Here is a 26374-nt window from a genome sequence, read left to right as displayed (position 1 = left end):
CTTGCGCAGAGAGCAACACTGTAGGAGGGGCCCAGCGGGATAACCCACTATTGGTTGTCTGAGGATAATTACAGGAGGGGGTGGATACAAGACCAATCAAAAAAAAAGACACATGTCCATCCAGTTCAACCAACAGAAAGAAAAAAAAAAGAAAAGAAAACCAACACTCAAATAGAAAACCTCAATATACACTATCCAATAGCCATAGTTGATCATAAGGAAGGCAGAAAAAAACCCCTATAAAGAATGATTCAATTTGCTTCCTGATCCCCCAAGAGACAATCGGATATTCCCTGGATCAACTTTACCTATATAAATATATATTTGTATCCAGTTATATCATGTGCATTTAGGAAGAATCCAGGCCTTTCTTAAAACAATCTACTGAGCAGGCCAGTACCAGCTCTGGAGGGAGTCTATTCCACATTTTCACAGCTCTTACTGTGAAGAAGCATTTTCCGGATTTGGAGATTAAATCTCTTTTCCTCCAGATGTAAAGTGTGCCCGCTTGCTCTGTGATGATTATCTTAAAATGGATCGACAGTGGATTACTGTATACATATGAAAGAAATATACACATATTAAAAACTGACCTGCTACTGCAGATCCCTTGACACTGTTAACATAATCCACAACAGTGTCTTTGAGATTTTTTACTAAATAACTTTATTACATTATAAACAAAACAAATTATACCCACCTCAGTCCAATGCTGCGTCTGTCCCCCACTGGCTCCAGACCGAGAACTGAGCGATCAAACACCACTGATTGCTCAACTCTCATTCTCCAGGCTGCAGAGAGCTGGTGACTGTGAGCCTCTGGCACTCTGCACTGCCCTTCAGTGCTCACTGGAGCCCTGGGCTGTTGAGGGGGTGAGAGCGGCTGGCTCAGGATCTCAGTGGCTCGCTGAGAGGCTGAGCAAACTGCCAGTCCAGGCATCTGGGTAGATCCTGACTATAAAGTGACAGCTTTTGCCTACTGTTGGCTGAAAATGGATCACAGGAGTACAGAACGCACTGTACTCCTGTGATCCATAGGAAAAGTGTGGCCAAAAAAATCTTTGGCTATACTTCTCCTTTAAGGCAGTAAAGTTACAGTACAGTTACAATTGCCATCTTGGGGCAGTAGTTTTATATAATAACTACTAATAACTGCAGAATTTAGGCTATGAAAAAATTAGAAGAACTTTTGGATGTGTCAGACTCTTCTCTTTGCTAGTTGCCCACTGCTGTTCCTTCCCTTTCCTACTGCTATGTCACTAGTCTTTGGGAGCGCCACCTGAACATAGGCTCATGATTTCACATGTTAGCTCTGAGGCTGTGTTTGGGAGAGAAATGATGAAGTAACAGCATCATCAGCAAGCTGAATATGTTGCCTATGTAGCTTACTGGTCGTCGAACAATGATTATTATTGGGCCTTTGCCGCAAATTCGAGCACTGCGGAATGCCCCGTAATGCACTGCGAGATCGCAGTGCATTGATGTCTGATGATTGGCCAAAACAAAACATGCACTTGACTTGCATGCTTTGGCCAATCACAGCGTGCTCTGCTGCGAGAGCTATAATTGGGCAAATGCTGGCTCAGGGGGACCAAGTCCACGCCCCACACTATATAAGGCTGCTTGCATAGTAGCCATGTGTAGTGTGTGACTGTGGATGGCGACAGATTGAGCTAGATTAGGCAGGCATGTTAGTTAGTGGCAGTATATTTAATATATATATATATATATATATATATATATATATATATATATATATATCCATCCATTTACCCCCTCCTTTCCTTACCCCCCTCCCGGAAAAAAAAGCCCCCCATTTAATTTCTGAATTTTTTGACATTTATCTGGGGTTCTGTACCATTGTGGAATGTATTTTGGTACATATTGCTGTCTTAAATATTAAAAAAAGAGTCCTGCAATGTCCATTCATCTTCAATCACAGCGCGGGTACAATGTACCCCTACAATCACGGGGTACAATGTACCCCTACCCAATCTCATAGGGGGCACCAGGACCTGGGGGCCCCCTTGTCAAAGGGGGGCTTTCAGATTCCGATAATCCCCCCGCCCGCAGACCCCCACAACCACCGGGCAAGGGTTGTGGGGACGAGGCCCTTGTCCCCATCAACATGGGACCCCAAAGCACCCTACCCATGTTGAGGGCAAGCGGCCTGGTATGGGTCGGGGGGGGCGTTTGCTCATCCCCCCCTTTCCTGGCCTGCCATGGCTGCTTGCCTGGATAAGGGTCTGGTATGGATTTTGGGGAGACTTCCATGCCATTTACAAAAAAAATTGTCTCAGGGTTCCCCTTAAAGTCCATACCAGACCTGAAGGGCCAAGTATGGATTTTGGGGGGACCCCCACAAGCAATTTTGAATGACATTTTTTTATTTAGAAATGTAATTTTGCTGCGGTACTGTAATAAACATCAGAAAGATGCGTTACTTTACATGCCGACTGGGTACATTGTACCCCTACCCAGACTAAGAGGACCCCCAGACACGCTATTTAAAGAAATATTTCATTTTTATTGTTTCACTTTAAGCATTATTAAAATCACTGAAAAAAAATTTAGTTTTTAAAACTTTTTCTTGCATAGATACATGTCCCCTGGACCCAGGTCCCCATACACTTTTTATGGCAACAACTTGCATATAAGCCTTTAAAATTAACACTTTTGATTTTTCATGTTCGTGTCACATAGACTTTAACAGTGTTCACATGTTTGCACAACATTTTTGTCTGTTTGCATGTTCTGGTGCGAACCGAACCGGGGGGGTTCGGCTCATCCCTACTTACTGGTGATGCTGCCCCCGCACACGCGCTCTCCCAAGCACAGTGTTATAGCTGTAACATGATATCGAGAAGCTGTCCTTCAAGAGCCACCGTCAGAGACTACTGATATAGCAGCAGAGAAGGGGTGAGGGGAGCAGCAGTGAGCAGCCGGAAAGCCACAGAATCTGACATGGAAGTGCTATGGAAGTGTTGGATTCTTTACATTTTTCTTGTCATCTACAACCTTGCAGTTCTGAAATAAAAGCATTACCCGAAGGCAACACATGTATTAAAAACCAGCTACATGAATTTGAGAAAAACCTACACTTACAGTGGAGCTCCCCATCTTGCAAGAGTTAAATTCTCATTTTGTTTATCAGTACCAGAAAAAAGAGTAAAGTCTTACTATACTACGCAGTCCAGCATGGTCTCTCCAGTTTTGTGGCTGGTCCCCCGCAGCCTCCTCTCTAAAGTCTTCCTGGCCTCGGTCACATGCTCTCAACCACCAGGTGCAATGGAGGGTTACTACCCCTGCATTGTACGTGTTGACATTGAAGAATTAGCCACAACCCAAAGCTTTGGGGAGAAGAGGGCAGCACTAGAGCTAAGGGATAGGGTAAGTAACAAAGCCTGTTTCTGTATCCCTAGACATACAGTAACAAGGGCCCCCTAGACATATTGGAGGACCCCATTGCAAGGGTAGTTGGGCTTTGACTTATAATAAAATATTCAATATGGTGACAAAGTTCCTTCAATTAGATGCATCTCCATAGATCAGTGTGTGTTCTCATCATTAAGTAATGAGCCCACAGCAGTAAGCACAACTCAGGGCCAAGTTTCTATATGGACTGGACTAAAGTGGCAAATTTTCATAATGTAAAATGTTTTACAGTATATATCCATCGTATGTTCCTAAGGTATCTACACAAATTTTCTTTTCAGTAACTCTAGCTATTTTGTGAGTGAATATGAATATACTAGACATGTGCGCCGTCAATAAATTTGTTTTGTTTAGTTCCATTTGGTATTAGCCGTTAATTCAAATTTTCGGTAGGTTCGTTAACTTTTCCTAACAGTTACCAACGTTTGTTACTATGACTTTAAAAAGCAACAAATACCTTTCTCAATATGGCAGACGTTGACTCATTATGTTCAATATGAGGGGCTCCCACCATCCCTGTGATGTGCTGACTTCCTCCTGGGGCTGTACCTCTGCTGTGCTCATTATGAGGGGCTCCCACCATCCCTGTGCTGTGCTGACCTCCTGGGTTTGTACCCCTGCTGTGCTCATTATGAGGGGCTCCCACCATCCCTGTGCTGTGCTCATTATGAGGGGCTCCCACCATCCCTGTGCTGTGCTCATTATGAGAGGCTCCCACCATCCCTGTGCTGTGCTCATTATGAGGGGCTCCCACCATCCCTGTGCTGTGCTGACTTCCTGGGTTTTAACTTTATCATAACGAATAATTGTAATTATTATGACAATAATAAAACAATATTAACGAACATTCTTATTTTTTCCGATTCTGAATCTCCCATCGACTATCAGTACCAGTCTCCCAATCCCATATTAAAAAAGGTAATTTTCCCAACCCTCATTCAGCAGCAGAAGAAAACCTCTGATTGGTCAACAAAACACCAGTCACGTTTCCATTGTAACGGAATTTGGAATCCGAAATTCGTCAATGAAATTTCGTATTTCATTTACAATTCAGAAGCATAGAAATTCGTATTTCGGATGCTTCCGAATGAACGAAATTTCGTAAATTCGTACAAATTTTTGATTCATACAAAATGAACCACACATGTCTAGAATATACACTATTGGTCCATTGGAATCTCATAATGCCCAAACACCCATGCTCTCCCAATACTAACGCCACCAAGCGTAGGTCCATACATGGTGCAGTCAACATCCAGTGGCACATGGATATGTACACACCATTTGGTCCTTAATGAAACTAATATTCAGCTCCATTCATTGCATCGCCACCATTTGGAAAATGCAGCATATTATAGACACACACAAAACTGTACATTCACTTACACACTCCCTCTCATTTTCTCTGGCTCTCTCTAAACTGGGAAATTCTCATGGCAAAAGTTAAACTAGGATTTACAGACCAAAAATGGACATACGTATGATAAAAGGCTGATTAATGTTTCCATTTTTAGACTGCATTCCCTCTATAATCTTTAGCAGATAATATTAATATTTAGTGAAACCTAAAAGTCAGAACTTTATGCAAAATTATTTATGACCAATTCATTATAATATTAATTTTACTGTATTCAGTGCAAGTTTTTTTATTTTAAAATTACATTTCTATTCTGTGTGACACTGAACTGAATTAATATAGCTTACTTACAATAACACAAACAATGTACTCAAGTGTGTTTATATACATACATAGGCGTGCGCAGCCTATTGTGTTAGGGTGTGCACCCCAAAGCTCAAACACACTTATATGTACATACAATATACATACACACACACACACACACACACACACACACACACACACACACACACACACACACACACACACACACACACACACACACACACATTATATTGTCAAAAGTATTGGAACACCTGCCTTTACACGCACATGAACTTCAATGGCACCCCAGTCTTAATCCGTAGGGTTCAATATTGAGTTGGCCCACCCTTTGCAGCTATAACAGCTTCCACTCTTCTTGGAAGGCTGCCCACAAGGTTTAGGATTGTGTCAAATATAATGTTTGACCATTCTTCCAGAAGCGCATTTGTGAGGTCAGGCACTGATGTTGGATGAGAAGGCCTGGCTTGCAGTTTTCACTAAATCATCCCAAAAGGTGTTCTATCGGGTTGAGGTCAGGACTCTGTGCAGGCCAGTCAAGTTCCACCACTCAAAACTCACTCATCCATGTCTTTATGGCCCTGCTTTGTGCACTGGTCCAAATTATTTGGTGGAGGGGGGATTATGGTGTGGGGTTGTTTTTCAGGGGTTGGGCTTAGCTTATTAGTTCCAGTGAAGGGAACTCTTAAGGCATTATATGAAGCCATATCTTTTTTCGGTTTTTGATACAGTAGAAAATAGTTACATTTCTTTTTATATTTTTGCGATCTGTGTCCTGTTAGGGAAATATCACTTTACTCATGCAGAGGTGGGTGATGGTTAAGTGTTAGAGAGTGCTTTGGTATACGACATCTTTAATTTTCCCCCTTGATGACACAGCAGAGTTTTCATTTATTTTAAGTGCTGGGAGCCTCTTGACAAAAATTAGCTATGTAAGAATCACGAGTGTAGCAAGAGAAGGCTCCATTCACACTTGGCCATTTGGATCTGAGATAGGATCGCCAAGATCGTCAAATTGAGTAGCGATTGCTGCAAAATTTGCAAAATGCCTTTGGGTATCATTCATTGTAAACTGCAGCACAAAGATGGTGTGAAATTGCAGCGGTTGTCGTGAGACAAAATCACGATGCACTTGTGTCAAAATGCGCTTTTTAAAAACGCGGAAAGCTTGTTGTCCAAAAAGGAGCAGATGCTTCTTTTGGGTGACAAACGCACAAAGGCCAGCCTATTGAAGAGAAGCTGAATGAATTTCAATCCATGTATGGGCACCCTGGCTGTACAAAAGTTGATCTACTGATACGTATTTTTCCAAATCAGCGCCACCAGCTATAGAACAATGGGAGTGATTTCCCATCCACATTGCATGTGTACATGGGGGAATCAGATTTTTTTTTTAGTTGAATGTGAAAAAGTGATTAATGTATGGGCTGCCATGATCTGAGGATAATCAAGGCCGTTTTTAAGGCAGGGCAAAAGAGGCAGCTACCCTGGCCCCTGTCATTGTTGTGGGCCCCAAAGCAGCTGCCTCATACTTGCCAACTATCCTGGTTTAAATTCCCTTGTCCCTTGAGGTTTTTGTCCCGTGCTGTGTACTGATATCTCAGTGTGAAGTGCTGCTACTAACGCTGCCCAGCTTTGCCCTATTGTTGTGTACAGATGACTCACCTGCAGACCCTGTGTTTACATGTAAATTACTGTCATTCATATGTAAATAGCGGCGGCCGGCAGCATTGATATGTATATCATGCCCCCCTGAGGTCATATCCACAGTAATCTCTAGCAACCAATCAACAAGCAGAAATCATGTGCTGTTACCTCTAGCAACTAACTAGTGAGCTGTAATGTGTGCTGTAACCTCTAGCAACCAGTCAGTGAGCGGTAATGATACACTGTAACCTCTAGCAACCAGTCAGTGAGCGGTAATGATACACTATAACCTCTGGCAACCAGTCAGTGAGCGGTAATGATACACTGTAACCTCTGGCAACCAGTCAGTGAGTGGTAATGATACACTGTACCTCTAGCAAAAAGTCAGTGAGCAGTAATGATACACTGTAACCTCTGGCAACTAATCAGTGAGCTGTATTGTGTGCTGTAACCTCTAGCAACCAGTCAGTGAGTGGTGATGATACACTGTAACCTCTGGCAACCAATCGCAATAGCTGCCTGATCTGATTCAGTAAACTGATTTTGAGTCTAGCTGCTATTTATTGTATGTCTCAGGGCAGGTGGAGAGCAAAGCTACATGGGGGGGGGGGGGAGCCAAGAAAAGTTTTGCCCAGGGTCCAATCAATATTAAAGATGGCCCTGAGGATAATGGTTAATGCTAATAAATAGTATTGCTATCAACTTCTCTTATTTGCTCACTTTTAGTCTGGTATATATGCAATTGAAAATGTTTTGTTGATAAGTGCAAAAAAAAAAAAAATGATCTTAACAGAAATCTCGTCAGCTGATGACTTCCTGCGCTCTCTGCTTGTGCTTGACTGTTATCAGTTATATTGTAATTGAGGATAACAGGATGATAGTGATCTATATATCTATATTATGGGAGGTGGGGAGTTTGTAGTAGTCCTGTCCTGTTGTCCTCATACAGTGGGGTAGGTGGGAGTTCTCATACTTGGACTAGATGTGTATTATTGGCAAATATACTGTAAAATCCCAAGCTGCACTGCCTGTGTCTATAGACCCTACTTGGCCCTACACTCCCCTTCTACTTTTTCTACAGTTGGCCCTACTCCCTCTGCTCCCTCATCACAGTATTTGATTGACAGCAGCAGGAGCCAATGGCACAGCTTTGGATCAAGATTGGGGTCAGGTAAGTATTAGGGGAAGGGCTGGGTAGGTACTGATCACAGAAGGTTTTGTACCTTAATGTAGAGAATACATTAATGTAAAAAAACCTTAAGGCTTTGGAACCACTTAAGTGGAAGTCCATGCAAAATTGAAAATCCCTGCATCTATAGACACCAGGGACCTAACACTAACCTCTGTATCTCTGTAAAGCAAAAATGAGTTTACATCCTTTTTTGGAAGCTGATCTGACCCGCTTCCGAATAAATTCCATGCTGAGGTGTCAGCTACGGCTTCTCTGTGTAGGCTGGTGCAGAGGAGATGGAGGACAACAGAATCCCCATAGTAACTCTATGGGTGACGTCACTTCCCATTCATTTCACAGCCGTTGTCGGTCGTGTCCTCTGCAGAGCTTCTGGCGCTGGAGATCGGGTTTGGAGTGGGTCAGATCGGCTTCCAAAAAGGTATGCATACTCATCTTTTCTCTACAGGGATAGAGAGGTTAGTGTTAGATCCCTGGTGTCTATAGATGCAGGGATTTTAGATTTTGTATGGACTTCCACTTTAAATTCGTACAGGGAATGATGTACAGGAAGTGATAGGCAATCTGCAACAGACTCAGAAAGCAGTAGTCTTTTCTTTTTTAAAGATATTAGGTAAGAAAGGTAAGAACTCCAGTAAGATTTGTATTGCTGTCTGTGTCCATGTTGGAAATGTTCCCTTTACTTTCTGTCCTTGACCTTCGGAAGACTTACCCCCTTCATGACCAGGCCATTTTTTGTGATACGGCACTGCGTTATTTTAACTGACAATTGCGCGGTCGTGCCACATTGTACTCAAATAACATTTATTTATTTTTTTCCTCACAAATGGAGGTTTTTTTTTGGTGGTATTTGATCACATTTTCATTTTTTTTTTTTTATATATTTTGGAATTTGTATTTATATTATTTTTTTATACTAGTAATGGCGACATTCAGCGACTTATATTGGGGCTGAGATATTGAGGTGGACAGCCAGACTAATACTAACACTAACTGACACTTTGTGGGAGCTGACCCTAATACTGTGATCAGTCCTAAACATATGCACTGTCACTGTACTAATGACACTGGCTTGGAAGAGGTTAAACATCTAGGGCAATCAAAGGGTTAATTGTGTGCTTAACCAGTGTTTTGTGTGTAAACTGCGTAGTGCTTTTACTAAGGGAAGTGATGGATTTTATTCCCTGCTTTGCAGGAACACAAAATCCATCACTTTCTCCCTGTCAGAACAGAGCTCTGCCTTGTTTACATAGGCAGAGCTCCGTTCGACGATCGGCGGGTGTCGGCGGAAATCCATTGCCCTGGCACCCGCAGATCGGCTTCTGCTGTGAGTAATCACAGCAGAAGGGGCACGCCCCCTAGGCGGAAGTGCAGAATCAGGTATATACAGTATACATGGCTCTGCACAGAACAGTTGCCCTGTAGAAGTATATCTGCTATAGGGCAGTTGGGAAGAGGTTAAAGCATATCTGAACACAAATGTATTATATTTCAGCTCAATATGATGTATTAACTACTATGCTTCAGATTTTGTTCCCCTTTTATTTCACGTGTGATCCTGTCAGTAACACGTGTTCTGTACTGCGTCTATAAAGGAATAGCGCTGTCTTCCTAGGTTGCTCTTCAGGTTTGGACCACCAAATCTCCTCTTCTCCTCGTCTCCATTACATAGGGAGGATGAGAGCTGGGAAAGCTGATAACTTTGTTTAAAATATCACTTCAGTCCACAGGAAGGTACAAGGACGCTGGAATCCTGGCAAGACCTTACTATTCAGGAAATGTGTTTAGCCTGATAAAAAGAAAACAAATGCAGCCACCATATTTAAGGACTAATAAGCTGCAACAAATGCAGCGTAGTTCTTGGGTTTAGATTACAAGAATCATTCAAGCAGGGCTGGGTTTTCTTTGCTTTGCAATCTGAGTGTTATGGAAACACCTTGTAATAAGGTTTATTAGTAAAAATTTTATAGAAAATAATATACAGCACCCCTTTTTTCTCTCTTTAAGATTTCATTTTTATGCACCTATTCACAAATAGACTAAAGAAGAAATGGAAAGACTAAAGAGAAGGGCAACTTAACCACTTGACCACTGGGCACTTAAACACCCTTAATAACCAGACCAATTGTCAGCTTTCGGTGCTCTCGCATTTTGAATTACAATTACTCAGTCATGCAACACTGGACCTATATGAAATTTTTGTCCTTTTTTTCAAACAAATAGAGCTTTCTTTTGGTGGTATTTAATCACCGCTCGGTTTTTAATTTTTTGTGCTATAAAAGAAAAAATACCGAAAATTCTGTAAAAAAATGAATTTTTCTTTGTTTCTGTTAGAAAATTTAGCAGATTAGTAATTTTTTTTCATAAATTTTGGCCAAAATTTATACCACTACATATCTTTGGTAAAAATAAGTACAAATTGGTGGATATTATTTGGTCTTTGTGAAAGTTATAGAGTCCACAAGCTATGGTGCCAATATCTGAAAATTGATCACACCTGAAGTACTGACGGCCTATTTCAATTCTTGAGACCCTAACATGCCAGAAAAGTACAAATACCCCCCAAATGACCCCTTTTTGGAAAGAAGACATTCCAAGGTATTTAGTAAGAGGCATGATGAGTTTTTTGAAGTTGTCATTTTTCCCCAAAATTCTTTGCAAAATCAAGATTTTTTTTACTTTTTTTTTTTTCACAAAATTGTCATATTATCAGTTTATTTCTCACACACAGCATATGCATACCACAAATTACACCCCAAAACACATTCTGCTATTACTCCCGAGTACGGCGATACCACATGTGTGAGACTTTTACACAGTGTGGCCACATACCGAGGCCTAACATGCAGGGAGCGCCATCAGGTGTTCTTGAGCACCCAGGACAATTCTGACATTTCTCTCCTACATGTAAAAATCATCATTTATTTGCTAGAAAATTACATAGAACTCCAAAACATTATATATGTTTTTTTAGCAAACACCCTGGAGAATACAATGGTGGTCTTTGCAACTTTTTATCTCGCACTGTATTTGCGCAGTAATTTTTCGAATGCTTTTTTTTGGAAAAAAAACAGTTTTGTGCTTAAAAAAAAAAAAAAAAAAAACACAGTAAAGTTAGCCCAATTTTTGCATAATGTGAAAGATGAAGTTACGCTGAGTAAATAGATACCTAACATGTCACTCTTCAAAATTGCACACGCTCGTGGAACGGCGCCAAACATCGCTACTTAAAAATCCCCATAGGCGACGATTTAATTTTTTTTTACTGGTTATATGTTTTGAGTTACAGAGGAGGTCTAGGGCTAGAATTATTGCTCTCGCTCTAACGTTCGCAGCGATACCTCACATGTGGGGTTTGAACACCGTTTTCATATGTGGGCGGGACTTACGTATGCGTTCGCTTCTGCATGCGAGCACATGGGGACAGGGGCGCTTTAAAAAAAACATATTTTTTTATTGTTCATTTTACTTTATTTATTTTAGTTTGACATTTTTTTCCCCAAAAATACTTTTTTTGATCACTTTTATTCCTATTACAAGGATGTAAACATCCCTTGTAATAGAAAAAAAAAAGATTCTGGCTTTGATCGTATTAGTGATTCGGTAGAAGCACCGGAGGGCGGCGGGGGGGGGGGGGATGCAGAGCATTGCAAGGTATTGGCGGGTGTTGCAGAGCATTGCAGAGTGTTGCAGGGTATTGGCGGGTGTTGCAGAGCATTGCAGAGTGTTGCAGGGTATTGGCGGGTGTTGCAGAGCATTGCAGAGTGTTGCAGGGTATTGCAGAGTGTTGCAGAGCATTGCAGAGTGCTGCAGGGTATTGAAGAGTGTTGCAGGGTATTGCGGAGTGTTGCAGGGTATTGCAGAGTGTTGCAGGGTATTGCAGAGTGTTGCGGAGTGTTGCGGAGCATTGCAGAGCGTTGCAGAGTGTTGCAGGGTATTGGTGGGTGTTGCAGAGCATTGCAGAGTGTTGCAGGGTATTGCAGAGTGTTGCAGGGTATTGCGGAGTGTTGCAGGGTATTGCGGAGTGTTGCAGGGTATTGCAGAGTGTTGCAGGGTATTGCAGAGTGTTGCAGGGTATTGCAGAGTGTTGCAGGGTATTGAGGAGTGTTGCAGGGTATTGAGGAGTGTTGCAGGGTATTGAGGAGTGTTGCAGGGTATTGCGGAGTGTTGCAGGGTATTGCGGAGGGTTGCAGGGTATTGCGGAGTGTATTGCAGAGTATTGCAGAGTATTGCAGAGTATTGCAGAGTAATGCAGAGTATTGCAGAGTAATGCAGAGTAATGCAGAGTGTTGCAGGGTATTGCAGAGTAATGCAGAGTAATGGCAGGGTATTGCAGGGTATTGCAGGGTGTTGCAGGGTATTGCAGAGTGTTGCAGAGTGTTGCAGAGTGTTGCAGAGTGTTGCAGAGTGTTGAGGGGTTAATTTTCGGTGAGCAGCGATGTGGACACTGCAGATGCAGCCCACATCGCTGCTGACACCGATCTCTTCCCCCTCCGCTGTACCGATCGGTACAGAGAGGGGGAGGGAGGAACCGGCGTCATAACATGACGCCGGTTTGTTTACAAGTGATCGCTCCGTCATTTGACGGAGCGATCGCGTGGTAAACGGCCGCGATGAGCGGCCGTTTACCGTGATTCGTGATGCGCCGGGTCCACTGGACCCAGCGTTCACGGATGCTCTCGTGTGCGCGCCCCAGGGGGCGCGTGAGAGCAGAATTCTGGGAGGCCGTTAATTAACGGCCTCTCAGAGTTAAACAACCGCCCTGAAGCCGTTAATCGGCAATGGGCGGTTGTTAAGTGGTTAATATAAAAGATGTTCTGTATGCTTTAATGCACTTGTTTGTGGGTTAAGGTGTTTTGTGTTAAGCAGCCTATCCAATGTGAATGGACTGTCAGTGTGCTCAACACAAGATCAAATCCAGTGACATGGGAGTGGGGGGGCGGGGCCGAGTCCCGCTGTCTGTGTCAATGGACGCAACGGCAGGACAATGGATGAAAGCGGCTTTCCATGGGGGGCACCCGATGAAGAGGAGGGGCCTGAAGTGCCAGCAGGGCACCCTAAAAAAGGAGGATCAGAGCTACTCTGTGAAAAACTATTGCACAGAGCAGGTAAGCATAGGCATGTTTGTTATTTTTATATATATATAAAAAAAAAAAACCTTTAACATGTTCAAAAGGTGAACCAATCCTTTAATATTGACCAAATGCATGCAAATTTTGTTTCTTTCAAACACCAATGTTACTTGGCTTCAAGATAGCAAAAGGCAGAAAATGAACAAAATACCCTTTCAGGTGGCACAGTGGCTTTTTGATCCACTTCCACTCCATTTGTGATTATTTGGTCACATGGAATAAAGAAAGAAATATGACTATGGGGTTGATTTACTAAAGGCAAATCCACTCTGCACTAGAAGTGCACTTGGAAGTGCAGTCGCTGTAAATCTGAAGGGAAGATTTGAAATGGGTGGAAGCTCTGCTGATTTTATCATCCAATCATGTACAAGTAAAAATGCTGTTTTTTTCTTTTCCTTGCATGTTCCCATCAGATGTACAGCGACTGCACTTCTAAGTGCACTTGTAGTGCAAAGTGGATTTGGCTTAGTAAATAAACCCCTACAGGCCACTAAATTGCCTTATCTATGGTGAGCATAACACCTTAATTTTAATGATTATTATATACATACTGTATCTGTAGAAACTTTAATCAGCCAAAAAATGATTTTTTCACCTAATATCTGAATAGTTTAGTTCATAGCCCATACCTAGGTAACATACTTTAAATAAGTGCACCTTTCCATAGACTGGGTTCCCAATGAAATACGTGTCAACTGTGTGTATACTGTAGGTACCCTTCATTGTGATACTTCATACTGCAGCTAATATAAAGGTAGTGCGGGCTGTTATTGAAAAAAATCAGCATCAGCTTATTACAGTTTAACAAAGTCTAGGATATCATACTTAGGCCGCGTACACACGGGCGGATTGTCTGCCCAACTTATCCGCTCGTGTGTGGGCTTCAGCGGACTTTTTCAGCGGACAGTCTGGTGGACTAAGTCTTTCGGAATTTCCGTAATTTTGTCCGTCCAAACTTGGTTTCAGCGGACAGTCCGCTCGTGTGTAGGCAAGTTGGACGGACTAAGTATGGCGCATGCTCAGAAAGGATTTACACGCCGAAGGTTGCATTGCAGTGTATTGGACGTCGAATTTCTAGTCCCGTCGTACGTGCCGTACACGCCATCGCGCAAGCTTTCGGCGGACTGTCTGCTCATCGTGTGTGGTCAAGTCCGTTCATTCAAAAGTAGGACAGATTGTCTGTCGGATTGTCTGACGAACTTAGTTGGCCAGACAATCCGCCCGTGTGTACGCGGCCTTAGATTGCATTTTTAATTAATTACCATTTATGGGAAATTAGATTTGTAGGAAGCCATTGCTGACTCTCCTTCCGAAATTACTGATTGTACTGGTTGTCATTGTAACCCAATAATTGTCAATACACTGGGGGTTATTTACGAAAGGCAAACCCACTTTGCACTGCAAGTGCACTTGAAAGTGCCCTTGGAAGTGCAGTCGCTCTAAATCTGAGGGGTAGATCTGAAATGAGGGGAAGCTCTGCTGATTTTATCATCCAATCATGTGCAAGCTAAAATGCTGTATTTTATTTTCCTTGCACGTCCCCCTCGGATCTACAGCGACTGCACTTCCAAGTGCACTTTCAATGCACTTTCAAGTGCACTTGCAGTGCAAAGTGGATTCTCCTTTAGTAAATAACCACCTTTGAGTCATTGACCAGGGATAGGCGCAAGATCAGGAATTCTGACATCACTGACTTTCCTTGCTGCATGCTTGTTCCAGACCACTTACACAGAAAGGATTGAAAACAGTGGTAGCCAGGCTAGCGATTTTACAAGGTTAGCAATGATAGTCCTTATGTTTCTCACAGTACAAGTTTCCTTGTGGCCATTCCTTTCGCGGCATTTGGGAAATACAGTTTCTGCCAAAAGACCACACCCCTTCAGCCATGTATGGTTTCAACCCTACAAAAAAAGTTTTTATATTATTTTGAACTATGCAGCCTAGTTGAACTTGTCATAGATAATAACTTTGTTGTAATGTGATAATCTTTTATCAGATTGGTAGTGCAAAAGGAAAATCTCTACCGTTTAGATATATAATACTATTTTGTATATTTAGGAGAAGTTATCCATGGCTTTCTGATCATAAGCCTGGTCATTATATAGCTTATTAATGTACGGTTCAGTCTCCGCTAGCCTGCAGGCAATCATAGAAACAGAATGACAGCAGAAAAAGACCAAGTCGTCTATCAAGTCTACCTCTTTTTTTTGTTTTTTAACCGTTTTGCTTGACTTACTGTTGACTGAATCTCTACCTCTGCTGAAAGTCTATTCTAAGCATTAACTACTATTTTGGTAAAATAATACTTCCTAATGTTAGTTTTATTTCCTCCTGCTAGTTTGAGGTCATGCCCATGTGTTCTTTATCTTAGCTTCATAGTTAAAAAAAAAATAATAATAACTGAATTTAATATTATACTTCATAATCATAAAGGTTTCAATCATGCCCCCTCCCTTTCCCTTCTTTCCTCTGTAGACTGTACTTATTACGTTCCAACGGTCTCTCCTGATATGTTTTGCAGTCAGTCCAAGCAGCAAGGTGATACTCAGAACTGCTAACGTTAATAAAGCAAAAGGGGACCGAAGAAGGTTTTATAAAGATATAAGAATGTAACTGCGCAGATCAGGTGATTAGATGACAATAATACAGGATACAACTAGTCCCAGATGAAGAATGTAGATATTCCTACATAGTATGAAACAACCAGCTGCACAACAGTAAAACAGGAGTGGCTTTGTCAGGGTACCAGCTTGTATAAATCATAGCCAGGGTGGAGCTGGAAAAATGAACACATACATGGCGACGTATAAAGAGTCTGACACTGCCCAGTTCTCCAAACATCACCAATCACCTCTAAGTGTAACCTACCTGCAAGATCAGGACTTTAATGTCCCCATGTAACCTACCTGCAAGATCAGGACTTTAATGTCCCCATGTAACCTACCTGCAAGATCAGGACTTTGAAGTCCAAGTGTCACCTACTTGGAAAATCAGGACTTTGAAGTCCAAAGCTCTCCAACCTGAAAAATCAGGACTTTGAAGTCCAAAGCTCTCCAACCTGAAAAATCAGGACTTTGGCCCCTTATCTCATGGGCGGACCAATCGGGTCTGCCGGTCAGTTTTTCAGGCGCACCCAATCGGAGCCTCCATTAACCTCTATGGAGCAGCGGATGTAAACGGACGTGTTCATTTACACCCGCTCACATCCAATCCGATCTGCTAAAAACAGATGAATGGGGATCTGTTTCTTATCTGTATAGTGGATCAGGTCGGGTTGTGTCTGTGTCGACTCTGCAAAAGCGGAGTGGACATGGACCAGCCATCCGCCATTCTCCGCTGAGCAGGCGGAGTCTGCCCCATGTAAAAGGCGCCTTTGAAGTCCAAGTGTCACCTACCTGGAAAATCTGGACTTTAAAGTGTAAGGGGTAGATTTACTAAAACTGAAGCACACAGAATCTGGTGTAGCTCTGCGTAGAAAACAATCAGCTGGTAGGATTTATTGTTGAAGCTTAATTGGACAAGCTGAAGTTTGAAGCTGATTGGTTACTTTGCAGAGCTACACCAGATTCAGGGTGCTCCAGTTTTAGTAAATTCTCCCATGAATGTCACCTACCTGGAAAATCAGGACTTTGAAGTTATTCCTTCTCAGTAGCTGGCTTTGGTTGTTCTCCAGTTTCTTCACTTGCGCTGTCTGCTTGTCCATGCGATCCTTAACTTCCCTCATGTTAGTACTGACTTTGCGGGACTTTTCCAGAAGTTTGCTGACAGTGTTACTTGTAGATGTGTGACTCTTTGATAACTTTGTGATGTCGTTCTGAATCCCCTTGATGGAGTTTTCTATGTCGATCTGCCTCTTTTCCATTTTTTGCTGGTTTTCTTGTACCGAGTCCAGCATGTTGACCAGTTTATCTAGCAGGGTGAGAACGGTGATGGCGTTGACCTGGTTGGTGTCTTTAATGGAATCCACTCCATGTTGTTGAGGTGTGGGGCTGGAGCTTGGTGATTCTGCAGGGCTGTGGCTGGGCACCACCAGCTCCTGACTTTCATGCTCACCAGCCTTGTGAAACTCTTCGCTTATGGCATGCTCTAATTGAATTGAATTCTCTTCCATGATTCTGCTGTGATTTAGTCAGATGCCTAACTTTTCTTCTGACTTGTATTAGAAGGCAAGCCGCAGACAGTCTGCTTGTACAGAATAGTAGGCGATGTACCAGGCTGCTGCAAAACACTCCTAACAACTACATTCCAGCTTCTCTTGTAAGCCTCTGCTCCACCCAGGGGGAGGCGAAAGATGAATTATCCAAACTACAAAAGGCTAACTCTCAGATTCAGGGGTGTGTCGCATGCATATCCTCAATCTGAGCGAGATTTTAGAAGTGAAGGTTTACATTTTTATTTTTTTTTAACTTGTGGAATATCAGTAATGACTTCATGCAGGCAGAAAACTCCCTCTCCTGGGCAGCTGCCAGCTCCTCTTCCCTTAGCTGCAGGGGAAAACTTTTGGCTGGCTGCTGTGATCCACTGGAACACTAAGCATGTTTTTTTCCTGGATGAAGTTATTTTCAGAGAGAAGCATTGTTTGCATTTGCCAGGGGAATAATAACTCATTATGATATGTTTTCACATCTACATTTCTTTTCACACTACAAGTGCGGGTTAGAAGGCTCACTTTCCCAGAGCTCTTTCAGTGGAGAGTACTGTTACTGTTTAAAGTTTCTTTTTCTTTGTTGCATTCGTTTTCTCAAGCACTAGACTCTGATATGTTTCCTTAAAGCTGAACTCCGGGCTGACTTTTTTTAAAATGTATTATGAATCTCATTTCTTGCCTTTCAGCAATTTCTCCATGTTTTCAAATACAGATGAGAAATAATCTTTGGTAGTAATCATAAGGATTACCACTTAAAGCAGAACTTCACCCAGACTATATTATCCCCCACTTTGTCGCTATTGTTAAAAATAAGTGCGTGCGCAAATCTCTGATGTCTGTATTTGAGACCTGGCAGAGATCCACTCTATGGCTGTGAAGGCACTGGGGATTCTCGTGTACGTGCACGGATCTTACTAGTTTCTGGTATCATGAATGTGGCAGAAACCCAGAACATCTGTGCGCATGTACAAACATTTCCTGGCATGCAGGTCAACTTTGAAAAGATATTAAAGGCAAAAAAGAAAACAAAAACAAAAAGGTGTTATACTTACCTGCTCTATGCAGTGAGTTTTGCTCTGATCCTCCTCTTCTCTGGTCCCAAAGCTCCTGGCCCCTCCCACCTGTCAAATTCCCCCGGAGCAAGCAGCGTGCTATGGGGACACCCAAGCAGGCTTGTTCCCATTCACACACTGAGCCGTGGTTCACCCCCCCCCCCCCCTTCTCATTGGCTCACTGGATGTGGTTGACACTGGCTCCCTCTGCTGTCTTAGCCAATAAGTAGAAAGAGTCCTCAGAGAGCCGTGGCTCTTGTGCACCATCACTGGATCACAATGAGGGTGGGCGGGGGGGGGGGGGGCTGTTGGACACAGAAAGTTTTTTTACCTTCATGCATAGAATGCATAAAGGTAAAAATCCTCAGCCTTTACAACCGCTTCAAACACTACAATACAGGCCAGTTTTCAGCTTTTAGTGCTGTCGCACTTTGAGTGACAATTGTGCGGTCATGCAACACTGTACCCATATAACATTTATATCATGTAGCTGAGCTACACATTTGGAGGGACGCAGACCGCACTGAAGCAGCCGTACATCCCAAACTGTGCCTCAACACAGACCACGTGATACAGACATGGCAGGCTTTTCCCTAAAAAGTTCCAGAAACAGGGTCGCTCTGACAATGGAAGGCCCGTACTCCAGATTACAGTGTAATCTGTGTAAATGGGGAGCAAGGCAAGGCATGGGTTGTGGGGTGAAGCATGTGTTAGGGAGGAGACGGGTTTCCCGGGAAGGCACAGTTTTCATAACACAGGCAGCTACTCAAAACCACTGCTGCTGCACCCATCCCCCTTACCCCTTCTCTCTTTCTCACCCCCTCTCTCTCTTACTCACCCCCTTTTGCTCTTACCCCCTCTCCCCTCTATCCCTGCTCTTCTCTCTGTCCCCCCACTCTCTCACTTCCCCCCTCTCTCTCATCTCCCCTCTCTCTCTCCCATCCCCTCTCTCTTTCTCAACCCCACTCTCTCTCTCATCCCTCCCTTCTCTCTAATCCCCCCCTCTCTCTCTTTCACATCCCCCTCTATCATCCTCTCTCGCTCACCCCCTCTTTCTCTCACCCCCTCTTTCTCTCCCCCTCCCTATCATCCCTCCTCTCTCTCTCTCTCATCCCTCCCTGCTCTCTCTCACCCCCTCTCTCTCTCTCCCTCTCTCATTCCCCCCGCTCTCTCATCCCCCCTCTATCTCTTACTCACCCCCTCTATCCCTGCTCTTCTCTCTGTCCCCCCAATCTCTCACCCTCCTTTTTCATTCCCCCTTTTTCTCTTTCACCCCCTCTGACATCTCCCCTCTCTCTCTCATCCCCCCTCTCTCTCACGCTCTCCCACCCACCTCACTCTTTCTCATCCCTCCCCTCTCTCTAATCCACCTTTCTCTTTCACATTCCCCTATCTCAACCCCCTCTCTTTCTCTCACCCCCTCTTTCACCCCTCCACCCTCTCTCTCTCACCCCCTCTCTATGTCATCTCTCTCTCTCTTGAAACCCCCTTTTCTCTCTCATCCTCCCTCTCACTCCCCCCCTCTCTCTCTCTCTCCCATCCCTTCCCTCTCTCATCCCTCCCTGCTCTCTCTTTAATCCCCCCTTTCTCTCACCCCCTTCTCCCTCATTCCCCTCTCTCTCTCATCCCTCTCTCTCGTCCCTCCTTTCTCTCCCATCCTACACCTCTCTCTCTCATCCTTCCCCTCCCTCTCATCCCTCCCCTCTCTCTCAACCCTCTCGTTCACCCCCCTCTCTCACCCCCTCTCCTATAACCTATAACTGGCTTTATGTCAGGGGGGTTTGGGGGCACATATTACTTGCCTTGCCCTGGGTGCTGACAACCCACGCTACGCCACTGTGTTGTACACATACATATTCTCCTGAAAACATTACGGCACCCTGTCTCAGTACTACTCTTAAAGTAGATCTCCAGAAAAGAACAAATACTGTCTAATTACTACTTGAATATTGGTGTGCTTTTTGTATTTTCTCCAGGTTCATGCAACAATCCAGTGTGAGCGTGCTTCTGTAGAGGAGCTTAGTGTAACACTGACTAGTCACCACTGCCCTCTCTCCTTGGATGACTGGTTTTGTATCCACCCCTCCTGTATTTCTCTGCAGGCAGCCTATAGTGGGTGGGTTTGCTAGGCTTTTTGCATAGGCTAGGTGCAGCAAAATTGTGATGTTACCAATACTTTTACAAGGTAATACCTGGGTTTTCAAAGGCATTTAGTGCATGCATTGGGTGAATTGAAATCCTTTGTGTGTAATAAAGTACAACCTTTTTATTTATATGAAAGCTTTTGTGCCTTCATGAGTTCTCAGCTCTGATGCAATCTGGCATCACATCTGACTGAAATTGACATTGCAATGTATTATAGGTTTTCATAGTTGCCAACATTGTAAAAAAAACCCGGGACAATTTTTTGGCTGTAGGCGGAGTTGTATTATAATTAGGGGGTGAGGCATGCAGTTACAGGGGGGGCATATAGGCGTGGTTTACGTTAAATTGTGGGCGTGGCTTACATGGGCGTGGCTCAAATGAGTGTGGTTAGAGTCTGAGATGAATGCGGGATGGAGAGGGAAAGGGGGGGGGATGGAGAGGGAAAGGGGGGGATGGAGGGACAGCAGCCCCAGATCCTACACCACAATAGCAATATGTGTTTTCCAGAGTTTGACAATCAGCAGATAAAGATACTCCAAATACCTGGTGTTAGCGCTTCAATCATCCCGGCGCCATGATTGTTATGGTGTCAGGATGATTGAAGCACATTATTTCTATTATTACATTGTAATATAAAATGAAATCTTTCAACTCACCATAATGCAGAATCAGTGGGAGCCATGAGCGTGTCACTAGCCATGTTGCCTGCTACCAGATGCCATCAGGTGCCCCCAACAGAGTCCCTCCTTACATCAGGTGCCCCATCAGAGCAGCCTTCCTCACATCTGTGTCTCCATTAGCGGAGCCCCTCCTTACATCTGGTGTCCCCATCAGTCCTCCTTACATCTGGTGTCCCTATCAGTCCTCCTTACATCTGGTGTCCCCATCAGTCCTCCTTACATATGGTGTCCCCATAAATCCTCCTTACATCTGGTGTCCCCATTAGTCCTCCTAACATCTGGTGTCCCCATCAGTCCTCCTAACATCTGGTATCCCCATCAGTCCTCTGTACATTTGGTGCCCCTCTGACATCCAGACTGCCCCTCTGACATCCAGACTGGCCCCCCTCTGACATTCAGACTGGCCCCCCCTCTGACATCAAGACTGGCCTCCCCTCTGACATTCAGACTGGCCCCCCCTGACATCCAGACTCCCCCGATATCCAGACTGCCCCCCCTCTGACATGCAGACTGCCCCCCCCTCTGACATCCAGACTGGCCCCCCTCTGACATCCAGACTGACCCCCTCTGACATCCAGACTGACCCCCTCTGACATCCAGACTGCCCCCCGACATCCAGACTGGCCCCCCCTCTGACATCCAGGCTGTCCCCCCCTCTGACATCCAGGCTGTCCCTCCCTCTGACATCCAGACTGGCCCCCTCTGACATCCAGACTGGCCCCCGACATTCAGACTGGCCCCCCTCTGACTTCCAGACCATCGTTGCCGCGCGGAAAGAGATTGAGCTGTGGTGCCGCCCACCTTCCGCCCCTTTCCAGTACAGTTCACAGACACTGGCAGTGGGGCAGGGGTGGGCGGCGCCGCAGCATCTCTATTGTAGCCATCCGCCGTGCCTTCTGGTCTTCTTTAAAATGTCCTGGGAAATTCGGGACAGTTGGCAACTATGGGTTTTATACAAGTAATTAGAGATGGACAAATGGTTGGGGATGAGCAAAAGTTCAGCAAGAGCATTTTCTGTTCGCCCGTTCAGGGAACACCTGAATTTGTGGGCGCTCGGCTGGTGTTTGCCTGTCCAGCACCTACAATGCACTACACACTTCACAGTGCATTCCAGGGCCCTGCTTGGATGAAGCAACCACTGGTTAGGTGCAAGGCTTTGCCAAGTACGACACAGAGCACTGTCAGAGCCCTGATTGGACAAAGTGATGATGACTTTGTCCAATCATGGCTCAGGGGTCATAGTGGCCAACCCACACAATAAAAGGTTCCTTCCCACAGGAAGCTATTGCGGTGTGTTGTTGGAGTGGAGATAGAGCAGGGTTCAGTTTGCTACTAGAGAGTTGGTGTGTTCACTTCTTGTGACTCAGAGTGTAGTGTGAGTATAGTGTAAGTATAGTGGGCTTTTTTTTAGCACATGTGCAGCTGACCGCACTGTTGCAATTTGCAATCTCTGCCGCAAGCAGATCATGCGTGGCAAAAACACCAGCCACTTGGGTACCACATGCTTGACCAGGCATTTAACCTCCCAACACTCAGCCCTTTGGCATGAGCACCTGAAAGCCAAACACAAGGGACACAATTCTTCTCGCCCAAACTACTGACCTTTCATGTCTACCTCCACTATATCTCATGACCTCTCAGCAGCCTCCACTGACAGGGATGATGGCATAGTAATGAGTGTCACAGGTCTTTGTAACACATCTGCCAGCAGCACACCACCAGCTGTAGAGTATAGCAAGCAAATTTATCTGCTTTAGCTGCTGCAGGGAAAAAATAAATACACTACCTGCTACTTACATGCCCAGCATCTAAATTTCAGCTCCAAACTGCTGGCTTTACAACTCCTGCATTTCCGTTGGGTGGATTATACCGTCTTCCGTGAATTTTCAGAATGTGCTGTATCACAGTGGCAGGTTCCTAGTTGATATTTCTTTTCACGTAAGGCCATTCCAGCTCTGTACCATCAGACAATATTTCAGCATCATTGGGCAAGGCAGTTAGCAGAAAGGTCCACATTACTGCTGTCACATGGTCCAGTAAGCAAGGTTATGGACAATATATTTAATTTAAAGCACACTGGATAACTCTGCTTGCAAATAGGAAGGATGCAGGACAGAGCTCAGTGCTGGAGCTTGTTTGCCTCCGTGTCTCCATACAGCTGGTGGTCATGATGCGAGATCTGTCAGCTTGACTCCCTCCTCCTCCTTCTCCTCCATGTCTTTCTCTACTGAATTTTCCAAAGATCTACCCCCTAAACATTCTAAAGAGGCTAAAAGATGCCATGCAGTGCTTCAGCTAGTCTGTCTAGGGGACAAGAGCCACACTGGAGCAGAGATTTGCTGGGGCAGGCCCAGAGGTGGTTCACACCACAGCAGTTTAAGCCATGAATGGTGGTGTACCATAATGGCACTAACCTTTTATCCACCCTTTTGAAATAAAAAAAAATCTTCTTCAGGGATTTTTACCACTCTGTACCATAGAACAACTTTTTTTTTCAAATCAATATGTCATGCTCACATACAGTATATTGAGCTTATTTAATACATTAAATGACACTTACCGGTATATAGTGTGCTATCTTTAGATAGGGTGCTCTCACAGTTCAAACTGCCCAAATAATAGTTTTGTGGTTTATTGTTCATGATACACAAGGACTGTTTGATCATGTCCATAAATCCGACACCATAGCTTAAGAAATTGAGCAGAAGTTCTAAGGAATATTAAATTTACCCCCATTTTAACATGATATTTAACTCCTAAAGTTTGGAATTTGCCTATCTCTCACTTTAAAAGATAATTATCCAGGGACGTTTTATTTATGTAGTAAAGAGTAGAAAGCGGGTTACTTACAAGTTATTGTGAAATTCTATAGTATTCACTATAGGAATCAGGCCATCAAGTTAAAGCGGAGCTCCACTCAAAAGGGGAAGTCCTTCTTTAAACACTCCACCCCCCATTTTTTAGGGGGAGGGGACCAGGTACCTAGTTTTGATAGGAACTTCTCCTCTCCCCCTCCCTCCTTGCAATCTTCTGGGACATGTCACAGGTCCCAGAAGATTGCCTGACCAATGGGGAGGTGCTGCTGGACTCACAGTGCACACCCAGCTGTGAAGCCGCAAGCTGTCACAGCCCACACTTGCAATGCCGGTGCCACAGAGAGGCGGGGGAGGAAAGCAAGGGTTTGGGTGGCCACATCACTGGATCGTGGGACAGATGAGTATGTATTTATTAAAAGTAAGCAGCTACACTTTTTGTAGCTGCTGACTTTAATAAACAAAAATATGAGTGGAATTCCTCTTTAAAGAAAATGATCAGAGGTTCTGTAGTATGTCTCCTTGGGGGGCCATTCCATCTCTGTATAGGTGTTGCAGCTCTTCCCCACACACTGCCGGTGGAACAGGAAAATTACATCTATTGTGATTTCCGGCATCCCCATATATTGCGCATGCGCGTTGTGTTGACGTCATGCGCTGCAGCGTCATTTCCGGTCTCTGTGATGAAAACATCTGGAGACCGGCTGGTGGCCATATTGGAGAAAATTGTTACCGACACAGGAATTGGACTCTTGAACAAAAATAACTTGCATATACGCCTTCAAAATGGGGACTTTTGATTTTTCTAATTTGGGTCCATAGACTTCAATGGGGCTTGCGGTTGGAGTCTGAACTTTTGCAATGTTTGAGAGTTCTGGTGCAAACCGAACTGGGGGATATTCGGATCACCTCTATAGGCACTTAAAATTCAAAACTTCCTTATTTATTAATCAATACAATGCATTGAATAAAAATGTACCATAAGCACAGACAAAAAGACTCCCACTGCAAATCTACAAGCACAAGGGAACATTTAAGTAATTTTGTCCAGTCAGAGCATGTGACACTACCACATACTAAGTTCATACATTAGTCATTTTTTTTCCATTCAACCAGTGGGTTGGACAAAATATCTCTCTCCCTCTCACCAGAACACATCTATATACACAAAGTAGATTAGGGAGAGGAATGCATCTGCACAGCCTGTAAGGAGCATGTAAAGCATGTTGAATAAACAATCCTGCCAGCAGGGCCATAAACCCTTGTGGGTGGTACTTAGGCTCCTAGGTGGGGACAGGTGGAACTGCACCCACTAATGCTGCATGACACTTCGATGACATTGTTAACTCCTTGCCTTCTGCGCTGACTCCATTGCACTGATGACACTAAGCCCTTGTACACACGGTCGAAGAATCCATCGGAATGTGTCCTATCGGACCGTATTGTCGGATAATCCGACTGTGTGTGGTATGCATCGGACTGATTCCGTCCGAATATCCATCGGACCCAATTTTCCAACATGTTGGAAATATTTCCCAACCAACTGGTTTGATCGGACATACTCCGATCATGTGTAGCGAATTTTGATCGGACCAAGTGCCACGCATGCTCAGATCAAATTCCTACATCAAAGCTATTGGCTACTAGCCTGAATGTAGTCCCATCGTAACGAAATTACGTCATCACGTTCTGAAAGATCGGATTTTTCGACAACTTAGTGTGTATGCAACAGTTTCGGACACAATCCGTCGGACTAAATCCGACGGACAAAATCCGACGGATTTGGTTGGCAGAATCTCCGACCGTGTGTACAGGGGCTTAGAGCCCTTTCACACCGAGGGCGTTTTGCAGTCGCTATAGCATTAGAAATAGAGCCTGAAATCCACCCTCAAACTGCTGCACCATTCATTCCAGTGTGAAAGCCCCGGAGTGGTGCGCTGGCAGGACACGGGTGGTTTTGACCCTTTCTCGGCCACTAGCGGGAGATAAAAGTGCCCCGCTAGCATCCGAAATGCGCCGCAAATCCGACAGTATAACGTTGCTAAAAATAGCAGCATTTAGCGGCTTGGCCCCCCCACCCCAAAGCACCTTGTCCCCATGTTGATGAGGACAAGGGCCTCTTCCCGACAACCCTGGCTGTTGGTTGTCGGGGTCTGCAGGCGGGGGGCTTATCGGAATCCGGAAGCCCCCTTTAATAAGGGGGCCCCCAGATACCGGCCCCCCACCCTATGTGAATGAATATGGGGTACAATGTAACCCTACCCATTCACCTGGTGAAAAATAAAGTAAAAAAAACCCCACAACACAAGGGTTTAAAATTATTTATTGCACAGCACAGCTCCGGGGGTCTTCTTCCGTCTTGGGGGGGTCTTCTCGCCGGACTCCTCCACTATCTTCTGCTCTTTTACTAGCTCTTTCACTAGCGGAGGAGCCTGGCTTTCTTCTTCATCGCCG

General features: G+C 44.3%; 1 protein-coding gene across 1 annotated transcript in view; it reads right to left on the bottom strand.

The window, feature by feature from the left end:
* CAVIN2 (caveolae associated protein 2) overlaps window positions 1-17364 on the bottom strand; it is a 60103-nt gene extending 42739 nt beyond the window's left edge. The window contains exon 1 of the mRNA XM_077448744.1: window positions 16697-17364. Coding sequence (XP_077304870.1) covers window positions 16697-17194 — 498 coding nt within the window. The 5' untranslated portion in view covers window positions 17195-17364. The remainder of the gene's footprint in view (window positions 1-16696) is intronic.
* Window positions 17365-26374: the final 9010 nt, after the last annotated feature.

Source organism: Lithobates pipiens, unplaced genomic scaffold (assembly GCF_037356315.1).
Source record: "Lithobates pipiens isolate NorthernLeopardFrog02 unplaced genomic scaffold, aLitPip1_a1.2 Scaffold_22, whole genome shotgun sequence".
In the NCBI taxonomy this organism is placed as follows: Eukaryota; Metazoa; Chordata; class Amphibia; order Anura; family Ranidae; genus Lithobates; species Lithobates pipiens.
Note: the sequence above shows the minus strand (reverse complement) of the source record. Positions and strands in the feature narration are given on the sequence as shown.